Below are 16049 nucleotides of genomic sequence, written 5' to 3'. Positions count from 1 at the left end.
CTATACATAATTACTTAAGTGCAATTTTGATCATCCTAAGACAATATTTTATAAACATCTAGTAGCAATAATAAAACATATTTATATATACCACTTGCGGAAGCCTAATATAATATTCAAAAATGTTTAAATATGTGAGACCTCTGACACGTTTAAGCCAACGTTAATAATTAGCAGAAACAATGGCATAATGATTTGCCATACATAAATGCATTATTAGATAATCTTTCACTGCACTTGCTATCCTCCTTTGACAGACATTCAAGCACACCGGATCCTCCCCAAATTGGACCCCGTTGTCGCCTACTTCCATCGCTGAAAAGGAGGTCAAGCAATATCAAGATGCTCCACCACTGTCAGATGACCCACTGGGTTAGTGGAAATCTCAAGCATGCTGGTACCCTGAAGAAAGTAATAGCCAGCACTCCAAAGTCTGTCTGAGACTTTTAATTCATAGACTCATAATTATCGTACATCTGGCAACACTGCTGCCGCAGTTCTTTGTTAGAACCTTATTGGGGAAGTCTGCTACTTATATTTAAATTCTTAAACTGGCCAATCATTTAGTTTTTGTTTGGTTGGCAGCATTTGTTTAGGCACTGGTAGACCAAATTAACGTATTAATAATGTAATATACATGTATTTGGCTGCAGACCCCCACCTACAAATATTTAGTGCCAGGGACTCCCATCGAGGATTTGTAAATTCTAAATTCAAACACATTTAGACAGAAAAATAAATCTACAAGATCACGTTGTGAGCTTGCCTATCTTCATATAATTGGTCCTCACTAATACTCTTGATAAAATGGTAAAACATGTTCCTACTCTGTCTGTGTGTCATAGGAGGGCTGTGGACAGTCCAGAAACCCGTCTACCAGTGACATCATCGTTAGGCAGGATTTTCTTCCCCAACAAGATTTAACATTTTTTATTGTCTCCGCCAGGAGAGTTTGTTTTCACTTTCCGTCAGCCGAGCAAACATTGGTCGAGCCTCACGTGACACTTGACAATACGGTGAAATAGTGCGATCTGATTGGCTAGTGACATATAACGGGCTATAAATACATGTGTCACTTTGAAAGAGTCTTTGCCTCTTTCAAAGTGAGATAAGACAGGAATAATCACGAAATGGCTGAGAAATGGCGGATACTGTAACAATTGGATAGGACACTTACACAGACAGGACAGATAGGACACTTACACAGACAGGACGGATAGGACACTTACATAGACAGGACGGATAGGACACTTATACAGACAGGACGGATAGGACACTTATACAGACAGGACGGATAGGACACTTATACAGACAGGACGGATTGGACAGTTATACAGTAACTCCAGGTGGGGATACCAGTTTTATCCAACTAAGGTTTGGATAAAACAGACGGATAGGACACGGATAGGACACTTGTGTCATGTTACTATGACACAGTAACATGTTCTAATTAGAACATAAGAATTAGAACATTCCCAACATTCCCAACACAAGTCTGCTGGCGGAGACTTGTGCTCCGAGGAGCACTTTTTCTAGTTTAGATTGTTATTAACGCGAGAACAATGGCTTCTATTATTGCATGGCAACTTTCCAGGAATAGAAAGCCTGCAGTTTCTATTAGCTTGGATTCCCCATCGATGTTGTCACTGGTAGACAGGACTCTGAACTGTCCACAGGCCTCCTCTGAGACACCAATCTGGGAACCCATCGCCAAATAAAAAGGAAAAACAGCGGCCTCTGCTGTTTTTTACTCTTTCACTTGGCTCTGGGAGGAGCTGAACGGAGCACCCGTGCGCAAGGAAACCGGGGTTTTTGGTCTGCCCTCATCGCTCCACTTCCGGTGGTGCGCTTATGTTTTCATTCCCACTAACAATATTTCTACACAGAACACTAACACCAATTCTCCCAGAGAACATGGATCGTTTTGGTTATAAGCCCACTTGTTTCTATGATGAAAGAGCAAGTTAAAATGTGAATATCTTTCCGTGGTTTTGTCTGCTCCGAGGACGCTATTGTTAAATGAGTTTCGGTTTGTTTTCAGTGAGAAGTGAGCGCACAGACAGTAAATTCCACCCACTACATTTGATTGGGTAAAGCGCGTCCTACTTCCTGATATGAAGGCACGCTCACTTGTAAGCTAACGCGCACGCGTTCTGAACGGGGCTCCCAACACATTCAGTAGCGCAGCTCTGAATCTGTTCTTGAGAGATTACTGAGACACAGACAGAATAGAACATTTTTTAACCATTTTATCATGAGCATTAGTGAGGACCAATTATATGAAGATAGGTTGAAGTCGTCCTTTAAGTAATAAATAAGGTAATACACATGAAGACTACAAAATGCATGTGAATATGCACATTAAAATTAAAACTATGATTTGTCCAGATGGTGCAGTAAGACATTTTATTTTGTTAAAATAAGTGTTAAAAAGCTCCATATTCCGATAGTGTTCATTGCTATACAGTGTTTGCTCAGTAACAGGGGTCTCCCTGTTTCTCCAGCTCTTTAGTAAACAGAAAATGAACTCATACAGGATACAGGATAAACAAGGGGAATTGGAAGTGATGACGCAAAGCAATTATGGCACAATTGAAACTGAAACACTAGCTGACAAATGGGTACTTCCTCCTGATTGGATGAAATTGGCAACCCACATGAAGTTTTATATTCTGTTTATTAAAGAGCTGGAGAGACCTGTTACTGAGCAAACATTATATAGCAATGATTACTATCTGAAAGAAAAAAAATGAAAACAAAAATATATATATATATTTCGTACACTCTGCTGTTCAAAATATAACTAAAATAATCTGTTACCCTACCTTTAATAGATGAACGTACTTAAACATGTCCTAAAGATGAAGAACACAACTTGTCTACAGCTGAGGTGAAGTGTTCGTAGCTGTCGAACGTTCTATTATTCAAACCGCTCGATGTGGACATCATTTGAACAGGGCAGAAAGGCTTTTTCTTGTACCTTCGATGTCCCTGAGCTAGTTGGCCACAAAGTGTACAGAGAGGGAGATTTTTGATCCGCGACTGTTTCCACTGATTATTCCTACGCTTATAATTAGTCGATTTCGCCCAGGACGCGTCGCAGTTAACAGTCTGAGTAACGGGCATTGTGGGCGGAGTTGGAGGGGTTGATGTAGGCGGACGAGCGGTGCCAGGGCTGGCAGGATAGTGGGAGTGGGGCACTGGCCTGGTGACGGTAGAGGTGGCAGAGTCTCCGATCGCAGGCGTTGCCTGACTGGCAGGCATTGCGGTCAATGTGGAAGGGCCACCAATCGCAGAGGTTGCCAGACTAGCAGGCATTATGGGCTGTCCCGGCTGTGTTACGGGGCCACTAGTCTCAGGGGTTGCTGTAGTTGCAGAGATGGAGGGCACAGGTCTCGTTATGGTAGAGGTGGCAGGGCTTTTTCTCACTGACAGTGGCTGTAACACAGGTGGGAGTGATGGTTGAGGCCAGGCGAGAAGCATGCATGTCTTTTTTCCTCCCTCCTTTGTCCTGGCCGTGCTGGCTAGCACAGAAGAATTCAACGTGTCCACAACAGAGGTGAAGTGTTCGTAGCTGTCGAACGTTCTGTTGTCCAAGCCGCTCGATGGGGACATCATTTGAACAGGGCAGAAAGCCTTTTTCTTGTACCTCCGATGTCCCTGAGCTAGTTGGCCACAGAGCGTACAGAGAGGGAGATTTTTGACACGCGACTGTTTCCACTGATTATTCCTACGCTTATAATTAGTCGATTTGGCCCAGGACGAGTCCCAGTTAACAGTCTGAGTAACGGGCATTGTGGGCGGAGTTGGAGGGGTTGATGTAGGCGGACCAGTGGTGCCAGGGCTGGCAGGATTGGTGGGCCGTGTGGAGGGCCCACCAATCGCAGGGGCTGCTGTAGCTGCATAGCGGGAGTGGGGCACTGGCCTGCTGACGGTAGAGGTGGCAGAGTTATTTCTCGCTGGCAGTGGCAGTTTTGCCTGGCGTGCAGGCATTATGGGCAGTGTGACGTGGCCAGGGGTTGCCTGACTTGCAGGCATTACGGTCAATGTGGAAGGGCCACCAATCCCAGATGTTGCCTGACTGTCAGGCATTGCGGGCTGTGTTAAGGGGCCATCAGTCCCAGGGGTTGATGTAGTTGCAGAGATGGAGGGCACAGGTCTCGTTACGGTAGAGGTGGCAGGGTTTTTTCTCACTGACAGTGGCTGTAACACAGGTGGGAGTGATGGTTGAGGCCAGGCGAGAAGCGTGCATGTCTTTTTTCCTCCCTCCTTTGTCCTGGCCGTGCTGGCTGGCACTGAAGAATTCAACGTGTCCACAACAGAGGTGAAGTGTTTGTAGCTGTCGAACGTTCTGTTGTCCAAGCCGCTCGATGTGGACATCATTTGAACAGGGCAGAAAGGCTTTTTCTTGTACCTTCGATGTCCCTGGGCTAGTTGGCCACAGAGCGTACAGAGAGGGAGATTTTTGACCAGCGACTGTTTCCACTGATTATTCCTACGCTTATAATTAGTCGATTTGGCCCAGGACGAGTCACAGTTAACAGTCTGAGTAACGGGCATTGTGGGCGGAGTTGGAGGGGTTGATGTAGGCGGACGAGCGGTGGCAGGGCTGGCAGGATAGCGGGAGTGGGGCACTGGCCTGGTGACGGTAGAGGTGGCAGAGTCTCCGATCGCAGGTGTTGCCTGACTGGCAGGCATTGCGGTCAATGTGGAAGGGCCACCAATCCCAGATGTTGCCTGACTGTCAGGCATTGCGGGCTGTGTTAAGGGGCCATCAGTCCCAGGGGTTGATGTAGTTGCAGAGATGGAGGGCACAGGTATCGTTATGGTAGAGGTGGCAGGGTTTTTTCTCACTGACAGTGGCTGTAACACAGGTGGGAGTGATGGTTGAGGCCAGGCGAGAAGCGTGCATGTCTTTTTTCCTCCCTCCTTTGTCCTGGCCGTGCTGGCTGGCACTGAAGAATTCAACGTGTCCACAACAGAGGTGAAGTGTTCGTAGCTGTCGAACGTTCTGTTGTCCAAGCCGCTCGATGTGGACATCATTTGAACAGGGCAGAAAGGCTTTTTCTTGTACCTTCGATGTCCCTGGGCTAGTTGGCCACAGAGCGTACAGAGAGGGAGATTTTTGACCCGCGACTGTTTCCACTGATTATTCCTACGCTTATAATTAGTCGATTTGGCCCAGGACGAGTCACAGTTAACAGTCTGAGTAACGGGCATTGTGGGCGGAGTTGGAGGGGTTGATGTAGGCGGACGAGCGGTGCCAGGGCTGGCAGGATAGCGGGAGTGGGGCACTGGCCTGGTGACGGTAGAGGTGGCAGAGTCTCCGATCGCAGGAGTTGCCTGACTGGCAGGCATTGCGGTCAATGTGGAAGGGCCACTAATCGCAGAGGTTGCCTGACTAGAAGGCATTATGGGCTGTCCCGGCTGTGTTAAGGGGCCACTAGTCTCAGGGGTTGCTGTAGTTGCAGAGATGGAGGGCACAGGTCTCGTTATGGTAGAGGTGGCAGGGCTTTTTCTCACTGACAGTGGCTGTAACACAGGTGGGAGTGATGGTTGAGGGCAGGCGAGAAGCATGCATGTCTCTTTTCGCCCCTCCTTTATCCTGGCCGTGCTGGCTGGCACTGAAGAATTCAACATGTCCACAACAGAGGTGAAGTGTTCGTAGCTGTCGAACGTTCTGTTGTCCAAGCCGCTCGATGGGGACATCATTTGAAAAGGGCAGAAAGCCTTTTTCTTGTACCTTCGATGTCTCTGAGCTAGTTGGCCACAGAGTGTACAGAGAGGGAGATTTTTGACCCGCGACTGTTTCCACTGATTATTCCTACGCTTATAATTAGTCGATTTTGCCCAGGACGAGTCCCAGTTAACAGTCTGAGTAGCAGGCATTGTGGGCGGAGTTGGAGGGGTTGATGTAGGCCGACCAGCGGTGCCAGGGCTGGCAGGATTTGTGGGCCGTGTGGAGGGCCCACCAATCGCAGGGGCTGCTGTAGCAGCATGACGGGAGTGGGGCACTGGCCTGGTGACGGTAGAGGTGGCAGAGTTATTTCTCCTTGGCAGTGGCAGTTTTGCCATGCCGGCTGGCACTGAAGAATTCAACTCGTCCACAACAGAGGTGAAGTGTTCATAGCCATCGAATGTTCTGTCGCTCAAACCTCTAGTTGTGGACATCATTCTTACAGGGCAGAAATACTTTTTCTTGTACTTTTTATGGCCCTTATGGCCCATATGGCCACAGAGAAAACAGAGAGGGAGATTTCTCACACCCACTATCTTACGCCGTCGCCTATAATAAGCAGATTTCGACCAGGAAAAATGACTGCTGGTACCAGTCTGAGTAGGGGGAATTGTGGGCCGTGTGGAGGAGACAGTAATCCTAGTGGTTGTCTGATGACGGGAGTGGGGCACTGGCCTGGTGATGGTAGAGGTGGCAAAGTTATTTCTCCTTGGCAGTGGCAGTTTTGCCATGCCGGCTGGCACTGAAGAATTCAACTCGTCCACAACAGAGGTGAAGTGTTCATAGCTATCGAATGTTCTGTCGGTCAAACCTCTAGTTGTGGACATCATTCCTACAGGGCAGAAATACTTTTTCTTGTACTTTTTATGGCCCATATGGCCCATATGGCCACAGAGAAAACAGAGAGGGAGATTTCGCACACCCACTATCTTACGCCGTCGCCTATAATAAGCAGATTTCGACCAGGAAAAATGACTGCCGGTACCAGTCTGAGTAGCGGGAATTGTGGGCCGTGTGGAGACAGTAATCCTAGTGGTTGTCTGACTCTGACTGGCAGGCAATATGGAGCATTTGGAAGGACCAGTATTTCCAAGGTTTGCCTGAATGGCAGGCATTGTGGTCCTTGTGGAGGGGCCAGCATTCCCAGGGGTTGCTGTAGATACAGAGAGGGGAGACACAGGTGTGGTGATGGTAGAGGTGGCAGAGGTGTTTCTTACTGGTATAAGTAAGTAAATGTGAGGTTGTAACACAAGTGGGAGTGATGGTTGAGGCCAGGAGAGAAGCATGCATACGTGGGTCCTTCCCTCATTTGTCCCTGCTGTGCTGGATGTGGGGACATCCTCTATCAGAGGGTGGACTGGTGGTGGGAGGACTGCTGGAGGAAGGCCTGCAGATCAGATGGAGTGATATAAAGTGATATATTTTTAATTATCAATATAGATATATAATAACCGTGATATGTTCAAGGATAATGCACAAACATCCGAGTGAATTTCCATTTTTCTGTAAACCATTTCCATTTGCACAAAATATGTACTGAACACATTGCCTGCCAAGGACGCAGATGTGCCTTCTATTTTATCCATCACTTGCCCGCCAAGAACGCAGATCTGAGTTCTATTTACTTTTTTCCACATTTTTTTATTCCACAAGGGGCGCTCTAACACAGCTTAGGAATGATCCCTCGTCACTCAGAGAAGCAGTAGACGGATGTGACGTCATTAAAAAAAACTGACTTCCGTCCGGCCCAACTATAGGATTTTTAGAAAAACAATTCTAACTCTGTTTCTTTTTTTTGTGATGAAAACCACCCCTTTTCAACGCCCCCAAAATGGCCGATCGCGGTTGGAATGTTATCGTTCCAGTGGATACACGAATCCCTCCCCGAACCCACGGAGACGTTTTTTTTGTACACAACGTGGCTTCCACAAGATCGTCTACTTAAGGTAATTAAACTGGCATGGGGCTAAAAAAACGATGTTTAATATCTTGCCGGGTAATGTGTTAATGTGAAAAGAAAGTATGAAACTTACTGAGGTCCGAGTCTTCAGCCTTCAAGACCTCAGGTTCCTGTTTAATGTGGTCTTCAGGTTCCTGTTTGAGGTGGTCTTCAGGTTCCTGTTTGAGGAGGTCTTTCGGTTCCTGTTTGATGTGGTCTTCAGGTTCGTTTTTGAGGTGGTCTTCAGGTTCATGTTTGAGGTGGTCTTCAGGTTCCTGTTTGAGGTGGTCTTCAGGTTCCTGTTTGAGGTGGTCTTCAAGTTCCTGTTTAATAATATAAACAATGCTGGCTGGTGCTGGAGAACTCATCTTCACCTGCAAGATGGACTCCACAGACTGGTCTGGAATGATGTCTTCATCACTACAATGAACATTAGTAAGTAAGTAATAGAAAGGGTAATACAAATTGATACTATAAAAAATATGTACGTGAATATGCACATAAAATATTGACAACTGACCAACAACATGCTAATACATTATTTACAGACACATGTACATAAATACATAAATGTCATAAATGAATATTTGCATTATGATCAATGCAACGGTACCAGATCTATTGAAAAAATATTTACCACTTGTCAACAACAGAAGTGAAGTGTTCGTAGCTGTCGTACACTCTGCCGTTCAGACCTCTTGATGTTGACATCATTTTTACACGGCAAAAGGCCTTGTTTTTGTACCTCCTATGTCCCTGGGTAGGTTGCTCACAGTGTGTACAGACAGGGAGATTTCTGACCCGCCCCTGCACCTTACGCTTACGCTTATAACAAGTAGATTTAGCCCAGGATGGGACTGATGCAGGTGGTTCAGGAATGCCAGGGGTTGCTATAGACGCAGGGAGGGAGCGCACAACAGAGGGGCCAGCATTCCCAGGAGTCGCTGTGGACGAAGACACAGAGAGGGAGGACACAGTTCTGGAGCTGGTAGAGGTGGCAGGGGTGGTTCTCACTGGCTGTGGCTGTAACACAGGTGGGAGTGATGGTTGAGGACAGGAGAGAAGCATGGATACGTGGGTCTTTCCCTTCTCGTTTGTCCCTGCTGTGCTGGATGTGGGAACATCCTCCATCAGAGGGTGGACTGGTGGTGTCAGGACTTCTGGAGGAAGGTCTGCTGATGACATGGAGTAATATCTTTTTTAATTATGGTTAGCCTACCATGATATTATATAATTCTTATATCTATACCAGTGATGTTGCTAGGTTTTCAATGTAATGGGTCCCGGGACCCACAGGTTGTCATTCAAATGGGTCCCAGAAACATTTTATGGGTCCCCAATTACACGCCCCCCCCCCCCCCCCCCCCCCCCCTTATCGTTTTCTTTGATCTCCAATCTCCATATCTTCTATGCGTGTGTGACTGTGTACATTATATCCTGATGCAGTGGATCTCAACCTTTTCAGGCAGCGACCCCCCAAAATAATCATATTGTAACTGGGGACCCCCCACCCTGAGGAATTAGGAGTTGAGGCTCCTTAATTTAGTTTGATTCAGTTCCACAGATACATATTGTGAAAATAGCAGATCTAGATCAGTGCGACCCGTTCCTGCTTTTCAAGACCGATACAAATATATATATACATATATTAAAAAATCATAAATATATTTTTTCAAAGCTATATGAATCTTTAGTATTAGCACACCTTATGGTAAGAAATACTAGTAGTGGGCAACAGGTGGATTTAACACACCTTTGACCAATAGAATACATTTAATCATAGAACCTTTTAATCATTTATTATTTTATTTTGTATTATTTATGAATGTAGAATTTATTTTTACTATTTATTGTGTAGCAATAAAAGACTGAAAACACTGGCTTACAGTGGAATTATTGCAAATAAAGAAATAGGAATTCAAGAAATAATGAAGACAAATACTGACAATGCCAATGAACATTGGCTTGCAGTTATTGCACATAGCCAACATGCAATAATAATATTGAGAAAGGAAAATAAAGTTGTCTTTGAGGAGAAGTGGAACCTTATAAGTCATTTTAAGTTTAGCATGAGGGAGAGGGTCTACCCTCTTCAGGGAATTAATTGATATGATATATCTAGGCTACAGAAAACATCCAGTTGCCTATTAAACATACACAAGACACAGACGATAGACAACCGGTTACTTACAGCTGCCATTAATTAGTGCTTTTGATTGCCTTTGTGGTCAAATCAGGGTCAAATGCATGCAACGAGCCATCGTTAACCTGCTAATGTTACACAGTTGATTGGCAACATTAATCCACCACATCACTCTGATCTCCAAGCAAGTTGGAGAACACTCTAAAATCGGGGATTTTACTTTGGCTGGTCAATTTAAGATGACAACAGCAACAAAGATTAGTAGTAGACCTGTATGTATGATGATCAGTTATTATTCCAGACAGTGGTCTATCCAAGACGTTTTAACACGTTTAAGACCTGGTCTCAACCAGCTCCTCATGCCGTCTCTCTCTCTCTCTGTGTGTGTGTAGCGTAGTCTAACAGCGAGGGGCTGTGCTGCTGCTGCTAAAACGTATGCGAGTCTCCACACAACGCTGTTTAACCGAGTTATACTTCTCCAGTACAACGGTGTCTAACCGAGTTATACTTCTCCATCAACGGTGTCTAACCGAGAGAGTCCATGCAGATCACAGCTGACAAATATTATATATTATTATCGGAGCTATTATTAATGTTATCGGTTTTATCGGGATGACGTCATAATTCCTGATATCAGACCGATAATTATCGGGCCGATACTTATCGTGCACTACTAATTTTACCGCGAATTATTGTTATATTTTTCTCTGTTTTTGGTGACAACTCTAGTGCGTCCCATGGACGCAACGACGGTGTCATGAATGCGTCCTTTCGCAATATGGTGCGTCAGCGACGCAGGACGCAGGCCTACGAGCATCTCTGCTATACCATGATGCTCATATACAGGAAACATACTGTTGTCCAGGTGGTCTTCGGGTTCCTGTCCATTGTGGTCTTCAGATTGCTGTTTAAGGAGGTCTTCAGCTTTCTGATGAATAGAAACGGTGCTGGCTGGTGCTGGAGTCGGAGAACTCTTCACCTGCAGGCTGGACTCCACAAACTGGTCTGGAATGAGTATTCACTAGTATAAGGACGTTGATTGGACTGTGACAGTACACCCATCAATACATTATTCCATACATTTAAAAAAAAAAAAACATTACATTGTCATCAAATCTAGTGGGAAGCCACTAGTCAGTGGAACCCAACAGTAAAGAAACAGTACATATACAACTTCACTACAGGGTTCATCATTACATAAAGCAGTTCCTTTTCCTTCTCTCGCTGCTCCTCTGACGAGGTTGAATATTTGGAGGCCATTTCTCACCACCGGCCTCGAATGCTATCAATGCTTTGAATGGGAGATTATCACGTTTTATCAGACCATTGAATGGGCGAGTAGGCGACGAGTAGGCGATATACGGACCTACCCACGATTTATCAGGGCAGCGTAATCAGGAGCTACTGACCTACTTGGAGGCGGAGCAGTCCCCACAACAAGATTTACAATTCTGTGCCTATCGGTACATAACTCCAACGGCGCTGAGTAGGCTCAGGCGAACGTCGCACCGTTCAGGACGGCAACTCGTCGCTTTAGCTCTCTCGGTGGTCCTTCACGGGGCTCCAGTTCGCCTGAGACTGCGCGCCTCCGTCATGGTCCGAAACCAAAACCGAACTATTTAAGTCATCTCCGTTGGTAGGTCAGTATGTCTTGATAACGCCCAAGGAATGGTCTGATAAATCGCGGGTAGGTAAGTAGGTCGCCTACTTCGCCCATTCAATGGTCTAATAAAGGGCGATAATGTCCCATTCAATGCATTGATAGCATCCGAAGCAGGTGCACCTCACATATCTTAGAACTCTCCCTGTAGTGGTCTGTGGAAATCACCAGTAGAGGAACATTTTAGTGATAATTCAGTAACCTTATCCATACCATGTTGTAGAAGATTACTGAAGAGCTTTAACAATGCAGAGGTAGTTATGTGTTCAAATAAAATGACATTTTAGTCAAATCAAACTATTGCAGAAATGTTGTGATCTTAGATCACTGTTGTGGGGTCTAAATATAAGGATACCTATGCATTATCCTCCTGGATTAAGAGTCTCCAAATTGCTGAGTGCTTTATTCACAGTTCAAATTTCAGGTTGCGTCATCCTCCTCTCCTGACAACAGAGCGAGAAAGAGAGAGAGAGAGAGAGAGAGAGAGAGAGATAGAGATAGCGGAGGGTGAGTGATAAAATATTTTAAGTTACTGCTATTATGTACTCACAGCTATGTGTATATGTACTGTACAATACAATACATTACGATACAGGACAGTACAACACAACTGAAAGGGAGAGAATATAGGGGATGAATATAAATCAAAATAATAACTTTTTAATAATATAATAATAGCACGGACGCCATGTATTGACATGTATTCTAACACATGTTCTAGTACCAACTTGAACAGTATTCGTCTGGCAGAGTCAACATTGCACTGCTCGTATAAGCAGTGCTGGGTAACAGCTCAGCTACTAGTTTAACTACATTTGCAGCTTCACAACTTTCACAATAATGTAGCTTTTATGTATCAGCTATTTTTGTTAAATGTGCAGCTGGGTAGTTATTTCAGTGTCACATGAACATAATATAACACAGCAGATGGTTTTGAGTACAGTTTAGCTTATCATCACTTTAAAGACAGGATTATCCATCTCCATCCATTTGTAGATTTTACAGTCATATGTTTAACTAAATAACTATGACAAAACATGTCCATAATCATAACTGTTATAACATGTCCTCCACTTTGATAGCATATTGTTGTTAAACTTTATTACAAATCAACGTAAACAAATTCAAATTGATTTTTCTTTTGTTAGGATTGACTAAATCTATTAGTCTGACTCACCACTTCAGCCCATGGTTTTATACTTTGACGTACAACTATGTTGCGTGAAAATAGCCAATCTACAAGCTCACAACGTGTGGCATTGTGACACATGTGAGCTTGCATATCTGCTATTTTAGAAATATAATTCGATTAGTATGATTACATGTTGCAACCTAGCCTTGGATCACAAGATGGTCATCTGTCATGACCGTCATGGATGATCTTCAAAATAGTGTTTGCACTTCCTCCGTTTTTGGTCCCTACACCTACATAACAGTTCATATTTCAAATATAAAATGCCTACCATGGCCACGGATGTTACGATTATGTCCGGCCCTTCAGAAGCACCTGTACATTCCGTGTTGTTCAATAAAAAGCATTTTAATCCGATCGGTGGCCATTTTCTCATAGTTATAATGTATCAGAGTGCAATACACCTCCCAACCAATAGGGTCGCATAGTTGAAAGCATGTTAAGAAAATGAGAAAATGGCCACTGATCAGATTAAAATGCTTTTTTTGAACAATACGGGACATGCGGGTACATCTGAGGGCCCATACATAGTTGTTACATCCGTGGCCATGGGGTAAGCACATTATATTTGAAATCTGAACGTTTATGTAGGTGTACGGACCAAAAAGGGAGAAAGTGCAAAAAATATTTTGAGAATCATCCATGACTGAGGGTCATGAATCAGTGCTATAGTTTGCACGACACTAATGTGACCAGAAGTGCAGTGGTGTGATTTTTCACTACTTGATTTTTACTCTGCCCTCTATAATCAAAATATAAATATAAAATATATCTGACCCTAAAAACTAAAGAGAGAGAGAGGGGGGAGTGGGGGGGGGATCACCTTTTTAAGGGAGAAACCACAGTATCTATACTGCAGGGGTCTTCAACGTTTTCAGGCCAAGGACCCCCTTAGCTGAGAGAGAGAGAGAGAGAGAGAGAGAGAGAGAGAGAGAGAGAGAGAGAGAGAGAGAGAGAGAAGGCAATTGTGTTTCAGATTAAACTTTCCCCCCGGGCCCCCTGTTGAAGACCCCTGCTGCATTAGTTAGAAAGTAGCTATATCTACTTATTTATGTAGCTCGGTTACATAATATGAACACTTAACTCGTAGCTTAGTTTGCTACATTTTAATGTAGCTAGCCCAACAGAGACACTATATAGTCTGTATTGAATCTGGCTGCGAGTAGCGTTAGCAGCTATGCTAGCACTCTGTGCTAGTTAGTTGTCTTGTTGTGTTGTTAGTCATGCATGCTTATCATAGAGTTAAAAACAGGGCCTTGTCCGCGGCGTGCATTGTGTGACGCAGTAAAACACACACATTCTACTCTGATAACAACAAGCACAAACAATAGGAATTGTACCTGAAATAACAACAAAGTTCAACAATGAAAACAGGACAGCTGACGCTCCTGGATTCTTCCGGGTGTACTGTGTTTTGCCAGATCTCGCGAGAGAAACAAGTAACCAGCGTTCTTCTTCTTCTTCTTCTTCTTCTTCTTCTTCTTCTTCATGTAATTCCGGCAGACTGGATGCCTTACGGCACATTGCTGCCTCCCAGAGGTTGGGAGTATAACTTATTTAACATTATCTTCTCATTAAAACAAATATCTATTTCTCAGCCACAGTTGACTGGGTTTGCGCAAAACCCTCTCTCAGAGTATTGTCCAGCCATAGCTGTAGAATACAACTCTAGACGTATTTATGATTCTGACGTTTTCAATCTACGAGAGTTGTAGGGTTCACCCCCCATGGACACAGGGACTTTCAGCACTATACCCCGTAGACACTCCAAACATGTACAAATTGAAAATAAAGGTGCTTACCCCCACACCCAAAATGTTAACTCTCGCTACGGGCTAGTACTTTAATGTAATAATCCATATCTTTCAATAAAGAAGTGTTTTAATGCCGCCCGTGGCCGATTCTGTCGGAAGTTCCCAATGGGTGGTAGTGACGCGCCCATCTGGTGAAACCCGGAATTACACTCAATGTAAACAGGAAGTAAACGAGGGTGAAAAAATGGCGTTCGGCCACAGACGGCATTAAAACATTTCTTCATTGAAATACATGGATTAATACATTAAACTACTACACCGTAGCGAGAGTTAACATTTGGGGCGTGGGGGCAAGCACCTTTATTTTCAATTTGTACATGTTTGGAGTGTCTAAGGGGTAAAGTGCTGAAAGTCCCTGTGTCCATGGGGGGTGAACCCTACAACTCTCATAGATTGAAAACGTCAGAATCCTAAATACGTCTACGAGAGTTTTATTCTACAGGTCCAGCCAGCTCTTCAGCACTTATATCTTCCACATCTAAGAACCTCTGCGTCCAGTGCCATCTTAATCCTTTCTGATTTGTGTGGTATTTGTATGAACTGCACAGTTCACAGCCATACCAATGAAAGCCAAAAATCTATTTTTGTCCATGCACAATCTCCTTCTCCCACTGTATTCAGGTGTTGCCAGGTTTCGCGAGAGAAACAAGCAACCAGGTCTTCTTCTGTGGAGGTACTTCTCAAAGTGTTGTCCAGGACCATGGGTCGTTAGGAACCAACATTACCCTTACTGTAACTCCGAGAGTGTATAGGCCTACAATTGGAAAGTGGTGGGAAAAGTATTCACATGTTTTACTTAAAAGTCCAAAAATCTAAATGTACTTGAGTAAAAGTACGAATCAAAATGTACCTAAAGTAGAGAATGTACTCATGTCATGCAGAATGTCCCATTTCACAAGTTTTCAAATGTAGAAATTGTATTAAAATCTTTTGAAAATAGCAGATCTACAAGTGTGAGCGAAAATAGCAGATCTACAAGCTCACAATGCGTTGCATCGCAACGCATTGTGAGCTTGTAGATCGGCTATTTTTCAAATGGCCGAAATGTGTGTATATAGGGCTGAACTGAAGTGGTTAATGTATGTTTTACATGTAATAATAATCAAAATCTAAAGTAGGCCTAACTATTAACTAACGTTTTTAAATAATTGTAGTGGAGTAAAAGTACAATATTTGTCTCTGAGATGTAGTGGAGTAGAAGTAAAAGTATTGAAAATTGGAAATACTCTAGAAAGTAAAGAGAAGTAACCTAAAATTGTACTTAAGTAGGCCTACAGTACTTGAGTAAATGTACTTAGTTACTTTACACCAGTGCAAATGGAACAAAATTGACCCAGTAAATGTGACACTAAACATTCCACATTAACACCTGCCATAATGGAAGTGATTTTAAGACTAAGATAAGTCTAACAAATGTTTAATATGGTTTAGTTTTTATCTATCATTTTGTTAGAGCTTTTAATTTCCTCAGTGAATTGCTATTTTTTGGGGAAGAAACATCCATCACACTAGTATCGAAACAGCTCAACTAAAGTGGACAACAATCTTGACTTGAGGCCAAACC

The 16049-nt window shown here is 43.9% G+C and overlaps 1 protein-coding gene across 1 annotated transcript; it reads right to left on the bottom strand.

Moving 5' to 3' along the window:
- Positions 1–2175: 2175 nt before the first annotated feature.
- On the bottom strand, positions 2176–14067 carry LOC311040565 (uncharacterized protein; the record flags this gene model as incomplete). The annotated part of the gene is made up of 8 exons (XM_084050896.1): positions 14012–14067; positions 11835–11922; positions 11603–11634; positions 10675–11081; positions 8314–8848; positions 7771–8096; positions 3066–7124; positions 2176–2195 (listed from the first exon to the last, which is right to left on the bottom strand). Exons 5-8 carry the CDS (start codon positions 8805–8807, stop codon positions 2176–2178), a joined length of 4899 nt encoding a protein of 1632 aa, XP_083907022.1. The 5' UTR covers positions 8808–8848; positions 10675–11081; positions 11603–11634; positions 11835–11922; positions 14012–14067.
- Positions 14068–16049: the final 1982 nt, after the last annotated feature.

This window comes from Gymnoscopelus microlampas (assembly GCF_963454915.1).
Source record: "Gymnoscopelus microlampas genome assembly, chromosome: 24".
Classification (NCBI taxonomy): domain Eukaryota; kingdom Metazoa; phylum Chordata; class Actinopteri; order Myctophiformes; family Myctophidae; genus Gymnoscopelus; species Gymnoscopelus microlampas.
The sequence above is the reverse complement of the archived record's forward strand: the minus strand, read 5'-3'. Positions and strand labels throughout refer to the sequence as shown.